At 42.6% G+C, this 22,148-nt stretch overlaps 3 protein-coding genes across 4 annotated transcripts; 2 read left to right on the top strand and 1 right to left on the bottom strand.

The window, feature by feature from the left end:
• Window positions 1–2,513: 2,513 nt before the first annotated feature.
• Window positions 2,514–3,810, bottom strand: LOC115672669 (uncharacterized). The gene has a single exon (XM_030594549.2). It carries the CDS (start codon window positions 3,473–3,475, stop codon window positions 2,798–2,800), a length of 678 nt encoding a protein of 225 aa, XP_030450409.1. The 5' UTR covers window positions 3,476–3,810; the 3' UTR covers window positions 2,514–2,797.
• A 5,651-nt stretch (window positions 3,811–9,461) lies between these two features.
• LOC115672850 (40S ribosomal protein S25-2) lies at window positions 9,462–11,238 on the top strand. The gene is made up of 4 exons (XM_030594816.2): window positions 9,462–9,619; window positions 9,775–9,849; window positions 10,218–10,352; window positions 11,001–11,238. Exons 1-4 carry the CDS (start codon window positions 9,617–9,619, stop codon window positions 11,112–11,114), a joined length of 327 nt encoding a protein of 108 aa, XP_030450676.1. The 5' UTR covers window positions 9,462–9,616; the 3' UTR covers window positions 11,115–11,238.
• Window positions 11,239–17,095: 5,857 nt separating this feature from the next.
• Window positions 17,096–21,534, top strand: LOC115672663 (glucose-1-phosphate adenylyltransferase large subunit 1). Of its 2 annotated transcripts, none has more exons than XM_056304988.1 (15): window positions 17,096–17,599; window positions 17,915–18,159; window positions 18,318–18,440; window positions 18,592–18,762; window positions 18,992–19,084; window positions 19,193–19,276; window positions 19,361–19,416; window positions 19,527–19,620; window positions 19,827–20,012; window positions 20,120–20,200; window positions 20,387–20,473; window positions 20,561–20,665; window positions 20,768–20,874; window positions 20,960–21,020; window positions 21,142–21,534. In XM_056304988.1, the coding sequence occupies exons 2-15, from the start codon at window positions 17,926–17,928 to the stop codon at window positions 21,241–21,243; spliced, it is 1,584 nt and encodes a 527-aa protein (XP_056160963.1). In that variant the 5' UTR covers window positions 17,096–17,599; window positions 17,915–17,925; the 3' UTR covers window positions 21,244–21,534. The 2 variants fall into 2 exon arrangements, with proteins under 2 accessions (XP_056160963.1, XP_030450401.1); XM_030594541.2 differs by having other exon boundaries at window positions 17,096–17,656; window positions 17,911–18,159.
• Window positions 21,535–22,148: the final 614 nt, after the last annotated feature.

Below are 22,148 nucleotides of genomic sequence, written 5' to 3'. Positions count from 1 at the left end.
AAATTCTACTTACAGCAGATATGGAAACCCTTCTCTTGCTCTCTTCTGCTTCAGCTTTGATAATAGCTTTTGCCCCCAAAACTCTGGCAACACTAAGTCCGTGATGTGGAATGATGGCCAACGCGAATTATCAGGAAAGTAAAAGGACCAAACGTTGTGGGTAAGAATTACATAAACCCAAGCATAGTTTAGAACGAATTTGCTTTGTCTGACATATTCCACCCTTGCCTTTGCTATAAATTGCGTGCCTACCTACAAGACCTTCAAGAACTGCACCATACAAGTATGCGAATATTTTGTCTGCTATTATTCTTTTGCTCGTGACTCAAGTCCAAAGGGCAGAGCCACCCTTCCAGAGTCCCAATCGGATCCGCGTCGACGGACTTCTCATGGCCCGACAAGTTTAGCTGGTCATTATTGAAAGCAAATCCACTTGAGAAAGCAAACACTGGACCTCTAGTTGCACATATCGGAAAGAACAAATCATATGCCGAACTGAAAAGTGAACCTAGTCAAGATCTCCAAGTTGGTCTGTAAAGTCTGGTGTGCTTCATATAAAAATGGGCATTCCACTGATTCTTTTGGTCACTCATCCTAAATTTCAGTGCTCAGATGCGGCAAAAAAGTCAGCAATCTGATGGAAAAAAGGCCGTGAAATATAAAATGTTTGTACTGGGAGAGTGTTGTGATTAGGCAAAAGTACACCACAAGTGCCATAACTTGTGTACGGCGATCACTTTGGTGCCATAACTTTTTTTCGGATCACTTTGGTGCCAAGTCGGAGGAAAAGAGATCACTTTGGTGCCAATTTAGCCGGAAATCCGACGTGGCATTTTTTATTCATTTTTTACGCCGACGTGGCTCGCCGGAGGCTGAGTCAGCGTGTACAGTCAGCATTTTTTATTTTAAATAAATTTTTTTAGCGTGTACAGTCAGCATTTTTAATTTTTAATATTTTTTTTTCTTTTTTTTTCTTTTCTTTTCTCCCCTCGCCGGCCGGTTACCGGTGGCCGGCCGGCCACCGGCGAAGCCCGGGAAGGGCTGGGCGAGGGCGGCCTTGCCTATGGCCGGCGAGAGGCGGCCGACCCTCGCCGATGAAAGGCAAGGCCGGCCCAGGCGAGGCCGCCCCTCGCCGGCGTCGGGCAAGGGTCGCCCACGCCCGACTCAGGCGAGGGCGACCCTCGCCCGCCCAGGCGAGGGCTTCCTTAGCCCGACGCCGGCGAGGGTCGCCCTCGCCGGCGTCGGGCGAGGGTCGCCCACGCCGACTCGGGCGAGGGCGACCCTCGCCCGCCCGGGCGAGGGCTTCCCTCGCTCGACACCGGCGAGGGTCGCCCACGCCGACTCGAGGCAAGGGCGACCCTCGCCCGCCCGAGCGAGGCTTCCCTCACCCGACGCCGCGAGGCGACCCTCGCCGGCGTCGGGCGAGGGAAGCCCTCGCCGGGCGGGCGAGGTTGCCCTCGCTGGTCGGCGTGGGCGACCCTACGCCCGCCGCCGGCGGGTCGCCCTCGCCGGATCGCGCCGGCGAGGGCGACCCTCGCTGGGCCGGCTAGGGCCGACCTCGCCTGTCGCCGGTGAGGGTCGGCCGCCCCTCGCCGGCCATGGGCAAGGCCGCCCTCGCCCAGCCCTTCCCGGGCTTCGCCGGTGGCCGGCCGGCCACCGGCAACCGGCCGGCGAGGGGAGAAAAGAAAAAAATGAAAAGAAAAGAAATAGGAAAGAAAAAAAAAAGGAAAAAAATATTTAAAATTAAAAATGCTGACTGTACACGCTAAAAAAATTATTTAAAATTAAAAATGCTGACTGTACACGCTGACTCAGCCTCCGGCGAGCCACGTCGGCGTAAAAAATGAATAAAAAATGCCACGTCGGATTTCCGGCCAAATTGGCACCAAAGTTATCTCTTTTCCTCCGACTTGGCACCAAAGTGATCTCTTTTCCTCCGACTTAGCACCAAAGTGATCCAAAAAAAAGTTATGGCACCAAAGTGATCGCCGTACACAAGTTATGGCACTTGTGGTGTACTTTTGCCGTTGTGATTATGTTACTAGCAAGTGCAGCACTAGAAAGAAAGCTAATAATTTTCTTGATTGAGTGACAATCCACCGATGACCAAGTACAATATGAAGATCGTGTTTTATTGCTCCATCAGCTTTAGCTTTCTAGATGGATCTGTGAGCGGTCATACTTAAATTTCAAAATAGCAAACAGCTTTCTTGGCTTTGTTTAACCTTTTGATCATGCGCTTGAAACACATATGATTTTATAAGCATGCGCCATCAAAGCATACTATTCCTCAGAATTACATTCCAGGGATATATTCCTGCCTATTAGTCCATATTATTCTCTCAGAAAGAGTGTTCACTTCTATTAATCGAAGTTCCTCCACATCATCGATTTGTGTGAAAAGGCAAAATCTAGCTATCTTTGCGAACTCGAATATCTTATCTTTGTATCCAATGTCAATGAAATTGATGCTCCGAAAGTTGCATCACTGGATCACAGTCGGCCCAAAAGCGTACTTTAAAAAGTTGTTCACATTCTAAGAACTCAGTAAGAACTCCGCTTGTGCACATTCTTTGTAACAGTAGCAGATTAGTTAGATGGAAACCAGTTGCTCGACATGTCCTACCCTATGAAAGAAAACTTGGGCAGAAGCATATGGCAACTAAAACAAATAGAAAAAAAGAGGAAGAAAAGACACACATGATTCGGAAATATACACAGTTCCTAAACCATGGAAAGAGTAACACAGAACTATGTACTACAACCTTATGATCTTATAAGCAGTTTACAACACAGACTACTCCTCTTCCCTCAGAGACCTCTGTTGGCGGGCAATGAAAGCCTCCACCGTGCGACGGAACTCCTCATTGCTCAAAGAATCCGCAGGGAAAGAACTTTTCTCCGATTTCCCGGTCTCGGCACACAGAGCACTCTCTCCGCATTTCTCTGTCGCGGAACGCCTAAGAACTCGGTGCAATTTCACACGGTTCTCGTGATGCAAGTTCTCTGATTGGCTCCTCCTATAAGTCTTCACCACCTCATCCCTATGAACAACATGCTTATCGTCACTAGCTTCCTCACGTAGAATTTGCTTGTCCTGGAATTGGGTTTCGGTTTGGTGGTTGTTCCGACTCTTTTCACTCTTCTCTAAGAATTCATCATAAAGATCGCTCTTTATGGTAGAATCCCGAGCAGAGAACTGTCCGGACTTCGCGAACAGAGTGATGATTATCGCGTTCCCAAGGATGAACACGAACCGAGGACTCACCAGAACTACCTTCAAGTCTCGGAAATACTCACCCGAGTTCTTGACGGCTATCGGCAGTTGAGTGGAAAACCTCGAGAGCAACACCAACAGAACACATATCTCGACGATCCTGAACAAACTCGCGATCTTTCTCAGTCGACAGTACTTCCCAGTACTTCTGTAAGCCCTCTTCTCAACTTTGATGTTCTTGAAGTGAAGCGAATCCATCAGAAACAGTGATTTGGGAACAACTAGTGTTGAAAACTAGAAGCTCTCACTCGCAAGAGAAGGGATATACAAGGAAAGCTTGGGCAAATACCCTTTCCCTGGTCGGAGAGGACACAGAGAGGAGCATGATCAAAGGGTTCATAGAGAAGATGCTACTGTAACAATTCATGGAAGAAAAATGGTGCAAATGGAAGCTGAAGAATACAATCACAGTCACAGAGGAAAGCTTATTGAAGGAGGAGGATTGAGCCCACAACAGAGTTTGAGAAGGTATGAATTGTTTGCTTAGAGAGTAGACTGTCCTTCTACACAATGTGTTTTGTTGAGCGAATTGATGTACTTGAAGCATGAGTTATATATAGACTCTAGAAATTAACGATTTCTTTCTTTTTAATTGTTTTTTTTGTTTTTTTTTTTGTGCTTTTGCTTTATGGGAAAATTGCTCGTTGTGGGATCAGCACCATAATATGCTTTATCCGGCCTCAGTATTCTCTTCCCTCACCACTTCCAGAGGATTTCCAGTGCTTAAGGATATATTATTTTTCATGTAGATTTCATTTCAGCTAGATAATAACAAGATGGTGGAGGAGAATATTAAGGCTTGTTGACAATCTAAGTTAACATTGTTCCATTATCCTTATTCTAATCCTTTCAGACTAGCTTGGAATCAAATCAATCAAGCTCTGTCTCATCTTCTCCTAGGAAACAGATTCCTACCATCATCACTTCAGCAGAGCTCACGATCAAGTCCTGATGATGTAAACGAGCCCGCAATAACATCCATAACAGCGGGATTTCTCGGCCCGAGAAACCGTACCAATGCACAGGACCGTTATGCCTTTAAGGACCTGCTAGTCGACCCATTCGCAAATGCTGACGACGGGTTTTATCAGAGACTCAATCTTGATCTCGCTAAGAAAATCAAAGGGTCTTCGGATCGTGATCGAGAATCGAGATGGGTTAGCGTCGGAAAATTGTTCGATAAGTATCCGACACCGAATGCTGAGGTGTATCCTCCTCCCGATAAAACTTGATTCTAATTGGCCAATTTGGGAAAAATCATGATACAACATGGCTGATATTTTCCTTCTCCACGGGGATGTACTAATAATCAGGAAAAAGAGGCTCCACACTAGGTGGGGATCGTTGATTTTGACAGTGAACAAAAACCGATTTTGAGGCTCCACACCAGGTGGCAAACGTACAAGCCATCAATCACCATCACTTGGATTCCCCCCATTCCCATTTCTTACTCTCTAAGAAAGTGCCACGTGTCCCCCGCTTTTGAATTCTAACTGCCTTTTGCTTTTCAAAGTTCACTACCACGAAGGAACGGGCTTTCGGTTATTACCATGTGTCCTGAGGCCCACCAGACAAATAATTATCTAAGACCCGTCTTCTTCCTTTTTTTCCATGTTTTTGCCTTCTTCTTTTCTTTTTTTTTGATTTATGCCGAAACGATGTTTTTTTTTGAATTATTACTTCAAGATTTTTGGATCTGAGCATGTCCCTAAAAGGTTTCGTCCGGGACGTTAAAATACGGAGGTATTCCCTGAAGAGAGTGAAGAAAAACTTTCTCTCCAATTGAGGGGGCTGGGCGTGCGGGCACCGGCACGTTAAAATAAGGAACGCAATTATGTCAGCCTACCAAATGTATACACCTTGACAGGCGGGACGGCCCCAGTCAAAAACTTATGTTTTCTTTGCTTTGGTGAGATACCTTCAATAACAACACCAAAGATCCAAGGCAGGCTCCTAATTACCGAGCTACCCTAGAGTAAGATAATGTGTTTTGCATTGTTACTTCGAGATTTCTCTAGAGTCAATGCGTCCGCTCTCATCAAAATTGGCTTTTGGCCACTTTTAATATCGTTGTCTATGCTATTGTTTTAGTCACGTCATTAAAGGTGAAATGGAGGGTAAAACAATTGATTGACAAAGAAAAACGATATCTTCATGGAGATAATAATTCGGATCATGGTTGACAAGCTCCCCGGATGCAAGAAACAAGATGAGGGGCATCACGGTAATGACTTGTCGCTCTCTTCGTGGGTATATCAAAACGGGACTTTATCACGAACTCGGTCGTCCGATTAAACAAGGAAGGAATGGAGCGGACCTTGAAGAGAGCATCCCGACCCTTAGGTAATAAATCAGACCAAAACTTGTAAGCTCAGCTCGACTGATCAAGAATTCTTGTTTAATCCATGACGTTCGCACGCTCGAAACACGCGGCTAATTTTCATCAAAATGTCGGAATAATTATCAGAAAAACACTTGGAAATGGAGCGAAGTTGCTTTTGCCAAATCAGGAGGATGATATAAAAGAGGGGGGAGAATACTTTGTCTCGAAAACCTATCTTATCATGCGCGGCGAATTTATTAAAAGATAATCACGAGCGAATTATTGAAGATGCCTGGCCCATTTGGGAAGACGCCGTATCGAAGAAGCATGCCCATCCCGTCTCTCAAAGTAGGTCTGCTAAGTACGTGGGATCTTTCAACTTTTCTCCTCCATCCATGCCATGCCATTAAATTATATTTCGAATAAATTCGTACTTTCCCCCACAGTTTGTGTAAAAATAGATGCACGATATTCATCGTCACAAATTCGGTGATAATTATCCAAAAAGTCCTGAATTTATTGTGCGGTAGCCAATTCAGTCCGAAACTTTTCAGTTATGCCAATTTAGCCATAAACATTTTAGCAATTCATTAATTTAGTCATAAATCTTTCTTTCTGTTAGTCCTAATTTGTTTAATGGTCCTAAACCATTATTTGGATATTTGAACGGAAGGACTATACCGACAAATCGCTAAAAAGGTTTAAGACTAAATTGGCAAATCATTTATGATAAAAAAAATTGACAAATTATCAAAAGATTTGGGACTAAATCGGCACAACTGAAAGGTTCAGGACTAAGGGTGCGGTTGGTTCGGCTTTTGGAGAAATGCAAAGGCCTTTAGCCTAAATGGGTATGGCGAAATGCAAATATTATTTGGTAAACTGTAATTGAAAAATGCCTTGAAAAGCAACGTTGGGAGAAATATTAAATTGACAAGTCATCAAAAAGTTGAGGGCTAAATTGGAACGATTAAAAAATTTAAGACTGAATTGGCCTCCGCATAATGAATTTATTACTTTTTGGACACTTTTCTCCATAGATCCGATATATATCTCGAATTTAATACGGTTCACTTTAGAAAACGGTTCGTGCACGCGAGTGCGTGCATGCGAGAGAAAGAGAAAAGGATGATGATGATGATGATAATGCTACGCATAGGATGCATTTTCGACCCGAAATTGGGAGAGAATTCCATCTTTTTCGACCAACGAAATGTCCGAGACAGACGGTATCAATCCGACGTCGATCCAAATCGAAAGCAATTTTTCCTCTTTTCACTTCGTCCACAGATTGTCTCTCTTTTTGTGGCTGTGGAGTAATTTAATGCCTAAAAGAGCCCACCATTTCACAAATATATTCACCTAATTTAATCATGCTATTGCGAAAGAAAGATCGAATCCTTTCGTTATCGTCATTATCCACCTCGCTCTGGGTGGGACCAAGATCGGAAGATCCGGTGACTCGGGAACTATGCATACGAGTACGACATACCTAATTATTCCCACCTAAGAAGGTTCTCCATATTCCCGCACTCTTGAGCCTGATCAAATTACCCAATCGGTCCTAAATCTAGTAATACGGATGCTAATTCGATCCCAAGAATTCTGACTTTGCGAACGACAATTTTTCTTCGTTTTTCTTCTTACTACAGTGCCAAACATTGATGAACAGTACGTGAACAATAACTTTCTGACAATTGAGCCGTTTCGTTTTCTTCCGAAAATCCAAAACCCTCCACAATCCAAGACCTTTATGCATACACTCCTTCCGCTTCCATATTTTCCCATCAAAATTTATCTTTCGAAATTCTAGTATGATCCGTCCGCTCAATTTTCGCCAGAAATCGTCTGATCCGAGCGGAAGGATTGCATTGGAATTTTGCGCAAAAGGGTTAATACGAAGTTGAAAATCTAAGATCTAATTGATATCATAAATTTATGATTGATGGGACAAGTTTTTCCCCGACAAAATTAAATTATTTCACTCCCGGAGAAAAAAAAGAAAGGTGAATTAAATAAAACCCACTAAAGCAATTATTATACATTCACACGAGCCGAACACGTACGAATCGGTGCTTGTCGAATCGGATTCCATTAATTCTTCATTGCTTGTATTTGCATGACTTTCCTCGGGCCAAAAACAAGAATATAGGACAAGAACAAAAGGCATATATAAATGTTTTTTTTTTTTGGAACAAAAAAGGCATATATAATTGCACGCCACACGCTTTTTACTCCTTGGCCTAGAAGTTCGGTAAACCAAGGCAACTCCTTTATCAATATTCTAGAATCTTTGATAGAGAGAATCAATAAAATCTACCGGTATGTTTATTTCGCAAAAAAAAAGTGAATAATTTAGAAAATAATTTCCTCAACGTGATCATTTGTATCTCTTACAAAAATGAATAGACGAAAAATATTTCCATCGTCCACGAAAATATAATATTTAGACACAAATTGTAGTCAATAACGAAAATATTTTTTATTGGTTAATTATCTCAAGCGATTAGGAAAATAGTTTTCAAATCGTTCGTTTTCCACGAAAGGAAAACTGGTTTTGCAAATTTATTTTTTAACTTTCAAATGTTTAGATGATGGAAGACTAATCGATCAACGGAAAATATTTTCTATGGATTGATGACAACAATTATAGATTGGGGATAACAACTTCCCCTTCTGGTAATAAGGAAATCACTTTTCCTAAAACAAATGAAAATTAACCATTTTTTCTTACAAAAATGATTTTTATGGAAATATTTTCTTTTGTCACGGAGTTTTCAGTGAAATACATCATTACTCAATTGACTCGAGATTGACAATATATTAGAACCGAGAGTTTTTTTATCTGAACAATATGTATAAAAAAAGGAAATATTCTAACTTAACAAGGAAATTAGCTATAAATGATAAATAATAATATCTCTAACAATATTTTCTAATAGAGAATTCTCCGATATTCATAAATATACTTCAATAACCAGGTTTCATTTTTTTTACTCGTCTCTCTTTTTATGTTGGTATTTCTAATGAAATAAAATTCAAAGCTAGGTGGACAAAACGCTTGGACCTCTACATCACGGAGAGTGACTTCACTAAGAAAATGAAAAGTGGAAATTCATCTTCTAAGGACTGTTGCATTTGTTGGTTATGTATATGGGACGTTAAAAGCAGAGTAGGCACCATGCATTTTGTGTTGATGATCTACGCCAATCTTGCTAGGCCAAATGAGAGAAATAACCACGGTCGCTCCGACCCGTCACTCTCTGGTCGCTAATTTGCCATCGCCGACGATTCCAGTGCACTCGACAAATCTCCAGAGCTGTACCTGCACGTTCTTAGCCGGAGCTGCGACTTGCTCGCATCACTGCCGCACCTATAAGTTTCCGAAGCCGTCCCTGCCTCGTATTGCTCGATGCAGCCCAGCTTTTTTGGCGAATTCTAATCAGGCTCAGTAGCTCACTGGATTTCATTCCTCGTGACTATTGTTTGGTAGGTTTTTGACGACGTTTTTAGCCACACATACAGTTGCTGCTCAGGCTTCCGCCCTGTGCCCTCGTGCCCGGACCGTCACTGCAGCTTCTTCCCGATTGGGGACCGGGGAGTCTTGGAAGGCATGGCCAATTCCATGGACCCGACCGGTGGTCCGGTTCCCGAATAGGTCCACGAACCTAATGGGCGGTTCCCGATTCCCAATTTGTGGAACCGGCGCTTTGTGGGCGATTCCTGTGTCCACCTTGAATCGATTACTCCTAATCTGCACTCATTTTTTTGTTGTTTTGTTTAAGTCTGGGCTTTAGATGGTGACCGGCCTGGTCCAATGATATGGGCTTGATCTTCATGAAGCCCAGTCAGTGCTCGAAACGCTGCCGGTTTTGGAGACAAAGCTAGCTGCTCTCGACTTTGAGTGACCTGAAACCCTAGAAAAGCCTCCGTCTTACGATTTCTCTAGCTCCCCCTCGCTTCCGCCATCTCTTCTTCGTCGCCGCCGCTGCCGCCGCCGACGCCGATCGGATTCCATGGTATTCGCCACCGCGCTTCACCGCTTCTTTCCGCTCATTTTGCTCGTATCCGCTCGATGATTTTGTTTTTGGGTTCAAGTTTACAACATCTGCAACGTTTGATCTCCCTTTTGGTTGCATTGGGAATCTGAATTGATCTTGTGTTTGTCACGCAGGCTCCTAAGAAGGACAAAGCTCCCCCTCCGTCTTCAAAGCCTGCCAAATCTGGCGGTGGCAAGCAGAAGAAGAAGGTTAGCATTTTGACGACATGGATGCTCGCAAAATCTTTCCTTTTGTTCGTTTGGTCTTGAGTTTTGGTTCAATTTGGTTCGTTTTAGTTGCTCTCCGCTGTTTTGTTTTTCATTAATCTGAGGTAGAATGGTAGCTGCGAAATGATTTACCAGTGTTGTTCTTAATGTACATGGATTCATGGTAAAGCTGGGTAGTTTTTTTCTGCTTTCTTATAGCTGCTGTTGCTGGTTTAGAATTGTAAGTTTGTTGATGAGAGACGAGATGTGTCTGAGGATGTCGGTGCTCCGTGTGTTTCCGGGTCGAAAGATTGATTGTGTTTTGTGGGGTCATGGGTGTGACCATTTTTCTTGTTTGTGGGGGGGAGCAGAAGTGGAGCAAGGGGAAGCAGAAGGAGAAGGTGAACAACATGGTGCTGTTCGACCAGGGAACTTACGACAAGCTTCTCACCGAGGCGCCAAAGTACAAGCTCATCACTCCTTCCATTCTCTCCGATCGCTTGAGGGTATTCTTCTGTATTCTTATTCCATAAAATGCGTTTCTAGTAGCTTGAATCGCGTGCCTATGTTGTTATTGGTTCCGTTAGACTAATGAGCTGTTGTTCTCGTCAATGGTACGTCTGAGTGAATGATTATTGGGGTTGAAAAGCTAGGTTGGTACTGGTGTAGAGGGAACCTCTACATCTCTTTAAATCCATCAAGAGCAGCTGGCTATTAAGGCTAAGAGGTTTCTGTTTGTCTCCGCGTAAGCTCTTTTGAGGGCTCGTGTGTGAGGGAATTTGTTGTGCTTGGAACTATGGTGATTGTTTGGTCAACAATTCATATATTTTCCATCAAGAGCAGCTGACTCTTTGTATGCCTTTTCATCGGTTCATCATATAATTGTTTCTTTGGGTCGAACTTTTCTTTGACTTGTGGCATTTTCACTGGCTTGAGAAATTTATAAATGCACCCTGTCGAGTGATCATGAAAGTGGCTTTTGTATCTCTAATCCGACCAGAATTTAGCTTATAGGTCTAATTTAATCTAATGGTGGCTAGTTCTGATCTTTGAAAATATAATATAATGTGTTCTATAATGAGAAATTTGACATTCTTTTCTCGTTAAGCCGTAAAATGAATGCTTACTAACTGCTATTGGATTTGCCTCACCAGGTCAATGGTTCTCTAGCAAGGAAGGCTATAAGAGAACTGATGGCGAGAGGTCTGATCAGGATGGTTTCTGCTCACTCCAGCCAACAGATCTACACAAGGGCTACAAACACATAGATGTTTCGTAATTTTGTCTCACTTCCAGTTGGTGCTGTACTCTGCTGTTCTTTTTATCGACGTGTAAGACTTTTTAGATCGTGATTGTTGTTACTGTGATTTAACATGCATCGTTTGGATTTTCCTTGTTGATGTGCTGTGCTTTCGGAATCCTCTGAATGATTTGGAATTGAATTGGCCATTCGGGGTCTTGAATGACCATCAAAAGAGATTTTGTCTGCTAGAAAACCAAGTCGTGAAAAAATTGTTCGGAGCACTTATTAAAATGGGTGCAGTTCTGAGATCTCTGTGATTCGTTTGCCAATATCTGCACTGCAGCAGGCTCCTAATTCAAAGATGGTCGTGGATTTTTTTGTATTTAACTTCGTAAAGGACTTTTTTCTCTTCATTTCTTTCCAAGGTGTGAGTATGGATGGGATCGAGGGTGCTATAAATTTGAATCCAAGTTTTCTTGGACATAGGTTTGGTGAAATCTTACTTACAGGTCAAACTCATGTTCCTGTTTTCTTTCATTATAGCAATGTCATCTTTATTATCCTGGACAGGTTGTGCGGAAGGCCCAACATTCGTGAGTCTTAGGGAAGAACTTGTTCCTTTGTTTGATTTTGAAACATCTGTGGTTAACAATCAACATTCATATGTCTAAGGGGGTAACTTCCCTCCGTGAAAGCAGGAAATTGATTAGCTATAGTAGCTGCAAACAAATTTCGTGACTGTGATCAAACAGCATTAGCTACGTTTTGCCTCTTGACCAGTCCTGACCCCCTATAAACAGATTGAAAGGTTAAGTTTCACTCTGGTGCTGCTTGCTGGTGGAGGTTGGGAGTATCTCAATGATAAATAATAAGTTTAACAAGTAAAGCCTCCCTAGGTCCGCCTCTTAGGTCCTGCTTGGTTCAATTTTGGGGAAATGGTTTTGCATTTTTCCAAGTATCTTTGAATGAAGGGGCATTTGTGATAACTCATTTTGGTGTGTATTTTGTAAAGCAACTTTGAAGTGAAAAGAAAAAAGAAAAAAAAAAATAGATTTGGGCGAGCATTGGCAGGGATTGAGCGAGCTTCACCGGCGTCAACCACAGGCGAGCATTGATGGTGACCAGAGGCGGCCAACGAACCCAGACGAGGCAACCCACGAGGCAACCCTGGGGTCGCATGCGACCTCGGCAAGGTGAAGAGGCTTCATCGGCGATTTCACCTTGAAGAGGCTTCATCGGCGATTTGCAAGGTGAAGAGGCTTCATCGGCGATTTGCAAGGTCGATTTTAGGGTTTTCTGATTTGGGATTTGCAACGACGTCGGAGCTTCACCAACGACCATCTCGAGGATCATCTGGGCTCTTTGACTGTTCGCAACCCAGGCGGTGGTCGCCGAAGATGCGTGACGCCGAGGATGCACGATGCGAGATCACACGACCATGGTCGGCTAGATCTGGGTCGCCCTCGCGTCGGCTAGATCTAGGTCGCTTGACCCTCGATCTTGACCTTACCCACAGCAGCTCCGGTGAATACAACGGCTCCAGTGAAGACAGTGGCTCGACGGCACGCGCGACCCTCAAATGAACTAGCGAGCTCGACGGCACGCGCGACCCTCAAATGAACTAGCGAGCTTGAGGAAGAAGATGAACTGCCGTCGACCCTCAAATGAACTAGCGAGCTCGACGGCACGCGCGACCCTCAAATGAACTAGCGAGCTTGAGGAAGAAGATGAACAGTATTTTTTGAGGGCAAAAGTGGAACACATAATTATCAGTGAGGACAATATTGAAAAGAAAAAAAATATTAAACCTATACAATAGCATTTTCTAATGCTAGCATTTGCCCAATGGAGTCCCAAAATGCTTGCCAAATACCTCATATTTTTTTCAAGAGACTTTAAGAGCTTAAATCCCCTTGAGAAAGCTAAACCAAATGGGGCCTTACCCACCTTTCTTAACTAGCTAGTTTGGTTGGTATCTATGGATACTCCCTCTTCGGCTCATACATAAAGGCCATCCTTGAGTTTGCTGCTCAATGAAGACGGGAAGGGATAGCTGGGGGGCCGCCTGTTGGGGTGGCAAAAGATCTATTCGGTTGTTTCACTCATCTCGGAAAGCTGGAAAGGCTGACAGAGACCGTTTCCTTTGTTCTTACACGGAGGTGAAGCAGAACAATTCTACTTCCTTAGCCAGTACCAAACAAAGGGTATCCTCCAACAAAGCTCGGCTTAGGTTGGTGTTTCTCCGTAATTTAATCCGTAAGAAAACAAACACCGAAAATGGATCTTCAGCTTTTAATTGAAGGACGGGTTCTGTGGTGATTTGACAGGAAATATCCAAGCGATCATAAAAATGAACGTGGAATTGTACAAACCTAAACCAAACCGGAGTTTGACTCGACGGAAAAGTTTAGGAAGATCTATCAAACAAACTACAGAATTTGACTCGAGGACGAAGCTTGAAAGAGCGGCGGTACTACTGCCGGGATTTGACTCGACGACGAAGCACCAAGGATGAAGATTCATATCGGAGGACGACTTGGCGACGTGAATATGAGCATTAGAACTACTCCTAAAGAATTAAAACTTGTAAATTGCAGGAAAATAATGGCCTTGGCCAAATGTAAAGGTACGAAAAAGAAAAGATAAACATATAAAAAACGTGAGTTCTGTTGTTGATTTTTTTTTTTTTGAGGGGGGTCTTTTCAAAATACAAACTTGGGATATTTATAATCTCGTACAAGCGATTACAACTTTTAAATTTTAAATAAAAAGTAACTTCCTAACGGTGATTATTATCTTCGCCAAAGCTCCCGATGCCTATTTCCATGATTTTTTTTTCACTTTTTGGTGTAAACAGTTGGATTCTAGTCTGGTTATGGAAATGCAGCCCTCACAACTCAGCTTGGTTGAACTCGAAAAGTTAAAGACTGATAGATCCGCTTAGGATCTCATTCCTTCTGCATGTAGCGAGCTTTGAGTTCAAATGTCAAGCATTCATGATGTAACGGGGGACATCTGCTTTTGCACCCATGCCTCTTTTTCAGCAATGACAAGGAACACCCGTAGATAACCTGACATATCCTTGCGTTTCCAATGAAGCATGTCGGGATTGTGTAAAATTCGGTAGCAGTAATTCAACTGCTCGGTCTTGAACCCTTAGCTCGCGAGAAAATTCGCCGGTGTCTAAGACCCGGCCGTGCCGCTCCGCGCCGCCCCACGACACGTGAAATTTCTTTTCCTAATCAATCTGCTTGTGATGGGATATGATGTATCTATCCTATATTTGTCACTGTCTCTACTAACTCAAGCACGTGCGAGCCTTCCTTTTTCCATGCCTGTGTCTTTGATCTCTTTACAATTCAGCTGCATGCACCACGTGAAATTTCGTCAGCGAGTTCGTGTCCATTTCTCCTTTATTTCCCAGATCTTTACATTCATTTCGATGGCTGGAATGCATCCGCTTCTCAAATCGGTTCGTTCGGGATAATTTATTGCGTCTTGCTTTCTATTATGATGCTCTTGACGTTGCCCCTTGGGGATTCTTGTCCTCTCCTATTCTTTTCTCGGGTCAAGTTGATTTGGCTCGATCATGTGATTCGAGCTCTATCCTTCAGCCTCTAACCAAATTTTGATGTTCTATTCCTCATTTGATCGCTGAATGTTTATAAGCTAAAGTATTTATCTAGATCGAATTTGCCACGAGCTCGTTGAATATTTGTATAATTAAATTGATATAATTAAAAGATTTATGAATGAATTGACTGCTATATAATTAATAGATTCAAGATTTTTTGGGCAAATTTCTCTTTAGTTGCCCGAAGGTCCATAAAGTATCTTATGAATCCGACAAACCAGTTGAATTCAGACTTTTGCATATGCAGGATTTTCATGATTCATCGATGTGATTAGACCCGATGACCTCCCGTTCCCCCCTATCAGTCGCGCCAATCCGGAAGCATATGTATCGCTCGTTTATGGGGCCAAACGAAGAGAAATCTTGATTTTCATCCTCTTAACTGCTGCCCATTTGTTTTCGGACACATGTGCGGTCAAGAGAGCCCAACGAAACATTTTATAATCAATTGGGTCGCATATCGAAGTGCCCCAGTGTCCAACTGTAGCACTAGAGTCAAGCAATCACTCATCGGAATCGTTCATCTTCTTGGCCTTGGATTGATATTGCCAAATTTGGCCCCAATCATGTCATCGCTACTTGGTCGAAATACTCAGGAATTGGCTGGATAGCAAATCGGTCCGTCCCTTTCGCAAAGCTCGATCGTTCATGGCTCGGTTCCAAACCAAAGTGGGTCCTGAGGTGATCCTCTCCTCGACCTCTGTCTCGTTCGATGCGTCACATCCGTTCATGTCGGCTTCAAATGAAAATATCTGGTGGAACTATCTTGAGCTCAATAAGTGTTATCTCGCAAGTCGTAGCTAAGTGAAACAAAACGAACGGAAATTCCTCGGGATCTCTACATGGTGAATGGTCTCTAGAAACATCATATTGTCGAAGCAAATTGCCATAAGAAAAAAATGTTGGCGTTTACTCGGAAATACAATCTAACCATCCGCGCCATCTTTTGTCCGGTTCGTATTTTTCCGATATCTCCCATTGAAGGAAACTTTCCTCTTTCCTTATGTTAAATTGGCGAGCTTCTCACTAGAGATTCACGACCCGACATGTAGATAGAGAGAGAGAGAGAGAGGTGGTGGGTCGAATTGAAAGGTTGAAGACGACAATGGATGGCCCAGGATCTATCAAAGCGAAAGGGATTGTGACTGAACAAATATGGTGCGCCCCTATAATGTTCCTGGCAGGAGGCTGGGAATGATAGAGCCGTCGGGGGGGATCCACCAAAAGCTTTGCGAAAGTTACATACACTACGAGATGAATGGAATAGCAACCGTCCATGAAATTTGGTGGAGGTACATGTCTGATGTCAAGCGGTAAGTACCCAAATGATTGGCAGGATCTACTTGTTGGGACGTGTTTCCGTGGGCCCCCGCACACACAAAGAGAAGAAAGAAGAAAGAAGAAAGAAGGAGAAGATTATTTTCCAACATTAAATTATACATTAGTTGATTTTAATTACGGAAAAAAAACTCATCATGGATCGAGCTCATGCGGCTTTTCTTGGTAAATATCTCGTCCTTGTCGTCACCATCTTCGTCGATCGATTCGACGGCCCATTTTCATGCGCGATCATGCCAATTTTCATAACTTAACTCATTCAAAAGGTACTTTCTTTAATCACTCGATGATCCGAGGACTAACCGTATTCTCATCGAGATACCTTATGGATCGTCTATCGTATGAATCTGGATGCGAGGTTTTTTTTTTTTTTTTTGTATATTTGTGATTTGGTAACTTTTAGAAAGTTATTGTGTTTTGTCACGTGTATCAACGATTTCGTTTTGATTTTGACAAAGAGTAATATGTTACACAGTTACAAGTTTGAGATTTTTGGTATTGTGCTTCAAACTATGCAAAGCTAATTCTCCTTTCTTTTCTTCAAATTTATGTTCGATATTAGAGATTTTAGAATATGGTAAGATAGCACATAATTCTTGGGTCTGATACCACGAAAGTGGCTATGTTAAGAACAAAAACTTAACAAATGCAAGTATTCGGTCACCTCACAATGCCTTTCTTCGGCTTTATCCCGTTGAGACCGACTTACAGTATCCGACTAAATCCTCTTTTTGAATATAAGGTGAGTCAGTTTACCGGAGTATGGTGTTCTCCTACCATTCTAAGATCTCTAATATCGAATAGAAATTTGAAGAGAAAAATGGAGAATTAATTTAGAGTAGATGCGTCACGATAGGCATAGTTTAAAATTTTTGATGGCTTTTGCCCTCAAATTTAATGCACTTGTATATCTGAAATAGCGGGGTTCTGTCAGTCATTAAGAAAAAAAGAGTAACTGAAAAAAATGCCAGCCGGTCAAAATGTCAACCGACCGGTTTGGTTATTTTAATGGAACGAAGGTATGAAATGGAGAGGCCTAGAAACTCGGACAGGCAAGAGCGCCGTGGGACTCAGGGTCACAGCCACGTACGTACACCATCTCATCATCATGGATCATGGGCGTTTTCCAGCGAAACGCTCTGGATCCGAACTTTGACGTTGCTGTCTTCTTCATATCTCTGATGTAAATCGCTCGTGCGCCACCCTCGAAGACCCTCCCACTGATTTTTCCTTCCTTATCACGCCATTTGTATAAATACCTGCGCCCAAACCCCGGCGTTTCTCGTGACGAAAAGCCCACATTCACAGGCCGCCCTCCCCCCCCCCCCCCCCCCACTGGAAAAGCAAAGCAGAGCCACCGTCTCCCACGTTCACTCACGCGCCTTCCCCTCCACCCCATTCGCTCTCCCCACCATCTTTCTTTATTGGGTTTTCGATCTTTTCTTGATCACTCATTGAAGTTGCTTAGTATCGAGGCTTGAAGTTCAGAGCTTGCCTTTTGGTCTGTCATCATCTCTTTTCTCTCTGCATCAAGATTCGTAGTCTGGGCGCTTGAGTGCTCTGTCGCCACCTTTCTTTTTGATTTCCTGATTCAGGTTGGTTTTTTCAGTCTTTCTTTTTTGGGTTTCTTGGATCTTGTTTATTATATAGATTATGACTGCTCTGCGACTTTTCAAGTATGTCACTCAACTTTGACTCCACTTCTTTTTTATTTCTTTATGTATAATGTGCACTTTACGCGCTTGCTTAGATCGGGTGGTCTTACTTTAATCAGTTCCTTTTTTTGTTCATGTGGGCTTTTAGTACTCGGTGAGTATCTTACCTTAGTGGTCGTGATTTGGTGTTGCAGTGAGAGGCGACGGCAATGGATTCTTGCTGTGTGGGCCTCAAGGCCAACACCTCTTTGGCTCAATCAAACAAGAGTTGTCTCAAGAAGGCAGATTATGGATTCTTGGGTGAGAGAATCAGAGGGAGCCTAAATAATAGCGTTTGGGTTAATCGGGTTGCTAGAAATCTGAGAGTTGAAAAAAGGTTCAAGAAGGTGAAACCTGGTGCGGCTTTTGCTGTTATTACATCGGACAATGCCGCCGAGACCTTGGTGAGTTGATCTTGTTTAACAGTCGAAGCGATAATCGTTTAAAGGAGCCATCGTTTGATGAAAATAATTTCATTGACTCCATTTTGCTGCTAAAGTCTCGCGTTGTTCCATAATCGGGATCAAATGAATCTATTCGGATTCTGTGTTGTTGATGTCAGACCATCAAATCTCCGGTGTTTCATAGACCAAAAGCAGACCCGAAGAATGTCGTCGCCATTATATTGGGGGGAGGTGCAGGGACTCAACTCTTCCCTCTTACCAGAAGAGCAGCCACACCCGCCGTAAGGATCAGTTTATTCGCTCGTACCACACAGAACTATATTTACCAATATCATTAGTGCATAATTGCTCACGCATATAGACATTCTGTTTACATAACATAAATTCGTTTGTATGTATGTATTCATATTCAGAAATTGATAATATGTGTAGGTTCCGGTTGGTGGATGCTACAGGCTAATAGATATCCCAATGAGCAACTGCATTAACAGTGGCATAAACAAGATTTTTGTGCTGACCCAGTTCAACTCTGCTTCTCTTAATCGTCATCTGGCACGCACTTACTTCGGAAATGGTGTCAATTTTGGAGATGGGTTTGTTGAGGTATGTTTTCTGTATGCAAATTCATTCGGATTCCATCAAAAATGGTTTGCACCTGCATCCCCGAGAACAAGAGTCTTATCGTGAACTTATTTGATCGGCAGTGTTTATCTTGATACCTTTTCTGTCTGGAAAGTGGTTTATATTAGGAAACGTTTTCTGATCAATCAATCCTTTGCTGCGATAATTAAGGCCTTTTTTGGTTGGTGTCTAAAGTACAATCAATGTATAGGTTCTGGCCGCTACTCAAACTCCCGGAGAAACAGGAAAGATGTGGTTTGAAGGAACAGCAGACGCCGTAAGGAAATTCATTTGGGTGTTTGAGGTCGGTGTCTCATTGTTGCTGGTTTTAGATACTACCCTTTCTTATCTCAGCAGTCTGCACAACTTTTGTCTGTTTTTAATCCATTGCTTTCTGTATTGAATTGTGAAGGATGCCAAAAACGGAAATATTGAGAACATACTAATATTGGCGGGGGATCATCTTTACCGGATGGACTATATGGATTTTGTGCAGGTGTGTATGGTGGCTCCCAAATGAAACGAGTTCTTGATTGAAAACCTATATTATATTTCTTATGAATTTGCCATTGCTCGACAGAATCTTATCGAGAGAAACTCTGAGATATCTGTTGCGTGTACTCCTATGGGGGAAAGGTTGGTTGTGATTCTAGCCACACTTTATTGCCAATGTTAAATTTCGTATTAATGTGTTAATTTATTTTTAGGCATTTTATGTAATCTAATTTTGGCGGATTGTATATCAGCCGGGCATCTGATTGTGGATTGGTGAAGATAGACAGCAGAGGCCAAATTGTCCAATTTTCTGAAAAGCCCAAGGGTCCTGATCTGACAACTATGGTGAGCGTTTGGTGCTAAGATGATCCATTTATTCCTCAATCTTTGTCTCACCTTTGCCAAATAACCCAGAGTTTATTTATATTTCATTATTATTGAGCTTTTTTTCCTTCTTTATTTGGTAGGCCGTTCCAACCTCGCTTTATTTTATGAATGTTGCGTGAATTTCCTTCGAGATTTGGTAACGAGTCATTTGCTGATTCTTGTAGCAAGTGGATACCACCATGCTAGGATTGTCTCCGCAAGAAGCTGCAAGATCTCCATATATTGCATCGATGGGAGTTTATGTCTTCAAGACGGGGACTTTACTAAATCTTCTGAAGACGAGGTACCCTACAGCCAATGACTTTGGATCTGAAATCATTCCCGCGGCTGTGATGGAGTATGACGTCCAGGTAAGCGACCTCTCTTTATCTGAAAGAGTCTCTTTCCTGAAAAAACAAAAAAAACGAAGTATCCACTGAAAGCTCTCATTGCAAGCTTAATTTCTCTTGATTGCTAGGCTTATATTTTCCGCGATTACTGGGAGGATATAGGGACTATCAAGTCCTTCTATGATGCTAATTTGGCTCTCACAGAAGAGGTGGGTTTTTTCTTACGCGTGCCTACTTGTGCTCTCGCTTTTATATCCGTCACGATTCAAATTCGTGCGCTTAAGAATCCTGATTTGAACAGGCCATCCAATTTATGCAACGTATGAAGCTGCAATTACGATTTTCATTTGAAACAAGATAAACTGATGTGGATTTCCTTATTGTCCTTCTTGCAGGTTCCGAAATTTGAATTTTATGATCCGAAGACACCTTTCTTCACGTCCCCCCGATTTCTTCCACCGACCAAGATAGACAACTGCAAGGCGTGCAGCTCTCTCTGTATTACTTTGTCTATGTGGTCTTTTTTAACTTTTCTGATCTGCTTCTTATGCTTGCTTTGTATGCTGTAGATTAAGGATGCAATAATTTCCCATGGTTGCTTTTTGAGAGAGTGCAGCGTTGAACACTCCATAGTGGGTGAACGCTCACGCCTCGATTCTGGAGTTGAGCTGAAGGTATAACTTATCTCGAATTTCAACTTTCCCTTTCTGTCCGAGTCTCAAGTCATGGGAGAATCACCAATTTCTGATTACCTGTGATCTCTCTCTCCCTGATAGGACACGGTGATGATGGGTGCGGACTATTACCAAACAGAATCAGAAATAGCTTCTCTGCTAGCAGATGGGAAGGTGCCTATCGGGATAGGAAAGAACACAAAGATCAGGTAAAAAGATTGAGCCGTTCATTTTTTGAAAGGTGCTATAACATTTTACATAATCTGATACCATTTTGGGTTTTAATCTCGGAAGGAAATGCATAATCGACAAGAATGCAAAGATTGGGAAAGATGTGGCCATTGTAAACAAAGATGTAAGCAAACTCGCCCGCGCCGCTCTCTCTCTATATAGTTCTGTAGTTTACATTCCTAATGATTCTCTCCCCCAAGTTTGGCATGCTTTAACCGACCGAAATTGATGTATTTGCCGCTCAGGGCGTTGAAGAAGCGGATCGGCCAGAGGATGGATTTTACATACGCTCGGGAATAACCGTGATACTGGAGAAGGCAACGATAAAAGATGGTACAGTTATATAAGCGGATGGATCTTGTGTTAATCTTCAGATGTTTCCGAGATGAAAAATGCCGCGAAATGTGATCTAGGCACGGAGATTGAACGAGATATACAGAGTTTTTCAACAGCTTTTGCCCTGGAGAGCTGCGAGCTCCTTTCTGCTCTATGTACAGAAATATTAATTCCTAGTCGTATCCATAGTATCACAGGAAAAGCCTACTAGAGTTTAAAGATGAGCTCCTACAATATTGCTGCTTTTGATTTTGTAAATGAGGTGATCCCCGAGATATGAATAAACTTGCCAGTTGTATCGATCTTTCAACACTATATCTCGGTGACGATATCTAGCGAAATTAATGGGATTTTGTTAAACAAAGCAACTACTAACTGGTAGTTTTCTGTCAACATCTCCTTTTCATTTACTCGAGCATGTGAACTAGATCTCTGAAGTGGTTGCTAATCTTTTGCGTTGGAGATGTCGAGCTGACGCGTGCTTTGTGTCAACCGAAATGTTTGACGAAGAAAGAATCGAGGACAGGTCATCGAACTGAATTTCGGGTGTCATGTGTCGACCGAAATATTAGACAAAGGAAGTAGAATTACTGCTTTTTCGACTGGCCGGCATTGGATTACTGCCTAATAATAATAATAATTCAATAAGCTCATCGCTGAAACTTGCCATGGTGAAGAGTCTTTGACTTTTTGTGTGAAGACTCTGCATTTTTGAAATCTTATGGTATGTTTTGGTGACATGTAACGGTAATACAAGGTGCGTAAGATATTGTCTGAAAACTCAATCCAATGTAAGAGGCAATGATCCAGGAGTCCCATCCGGGCCTTAATCATATGCTTGCCCAAATCAATCCGACGTAAGGAAAATATTCGGTGGTTGCAAAACGCCATGTCAATCACTGACGTGGTGCGCGTT

Source organism: Syzygium oleosum, unplaced genomic scaffold (assembly GCF_021117445.2).
Source record: "Syzygium oleosum isolate NSW1041296 unplaced genomic scaffold, Sole_v2.1 Sole_v2.33, whole genome shotgun sequence".
Lineage (NCBI taxonomy): Eukaryota > Viridiplantae > Streptophyta > Magnoliopsida > Myrtales > Myrtaceae > Syzygium > Syzygium oleosum.
This window is presented reverse-complemented; position numbering and strand designations above follow the sequence as displayed.

What these genes read in the sequence shown, in the direction of transcription:
- LOC115672850 (XM_030594816.2), top strand. An exon ending in GTGGCAAGCAGAAGAAGAAG is followed by an intron (nt 9,850 to 10,217) that starts GTTAGCATTTTG and finishes GGGGGGGAGCAG; the next exon opens with AAGTGGAGCAAGGGGAAGCA. An exon ending in TTCTCTCCGATCGCTTGAGG is followed by an intron (nt 10,353 to 11,000) that starts GTATTCTTCTGT and finishes TTGCCTCACCAG; the next exon opens with GTCAATGGTTCTCTAGCAAG.
- LOC115672669 (XM_030594549.2), bottom strand. Translation starts at nt 3,475, where the DNA reads ATGGATTCGCTTCACTTCAAGAACATCAAAGTTGAGAAGAGGGCTTAC.
- LOC115672663 (XM_056304988.1), top strand. Translation starts at nt 17,926, where the DNA reads ATGGATTCTTGCTGTGTGGGCCTCAAGGCCAACACCTCTTTGGCTCAA. An exon ending in TGTACTCCTATGGGGGAAAG is followed by an intron (nt 19,417 to 19,526) that starts GTTGGTTGTGAT and finishes ATTGTATATCAG; the next exon opens with CCGGGCATCTGATTGTGGAT. An exon ending in CCAAGATAGACAACTGCAAG is followed by an intron (nt 20,474 to 20,560) that starts GCGTGCAGCTCT and finishes TGTATGCTGTAG; the next exon opens with ATTAAGGATGCAATAATTTC.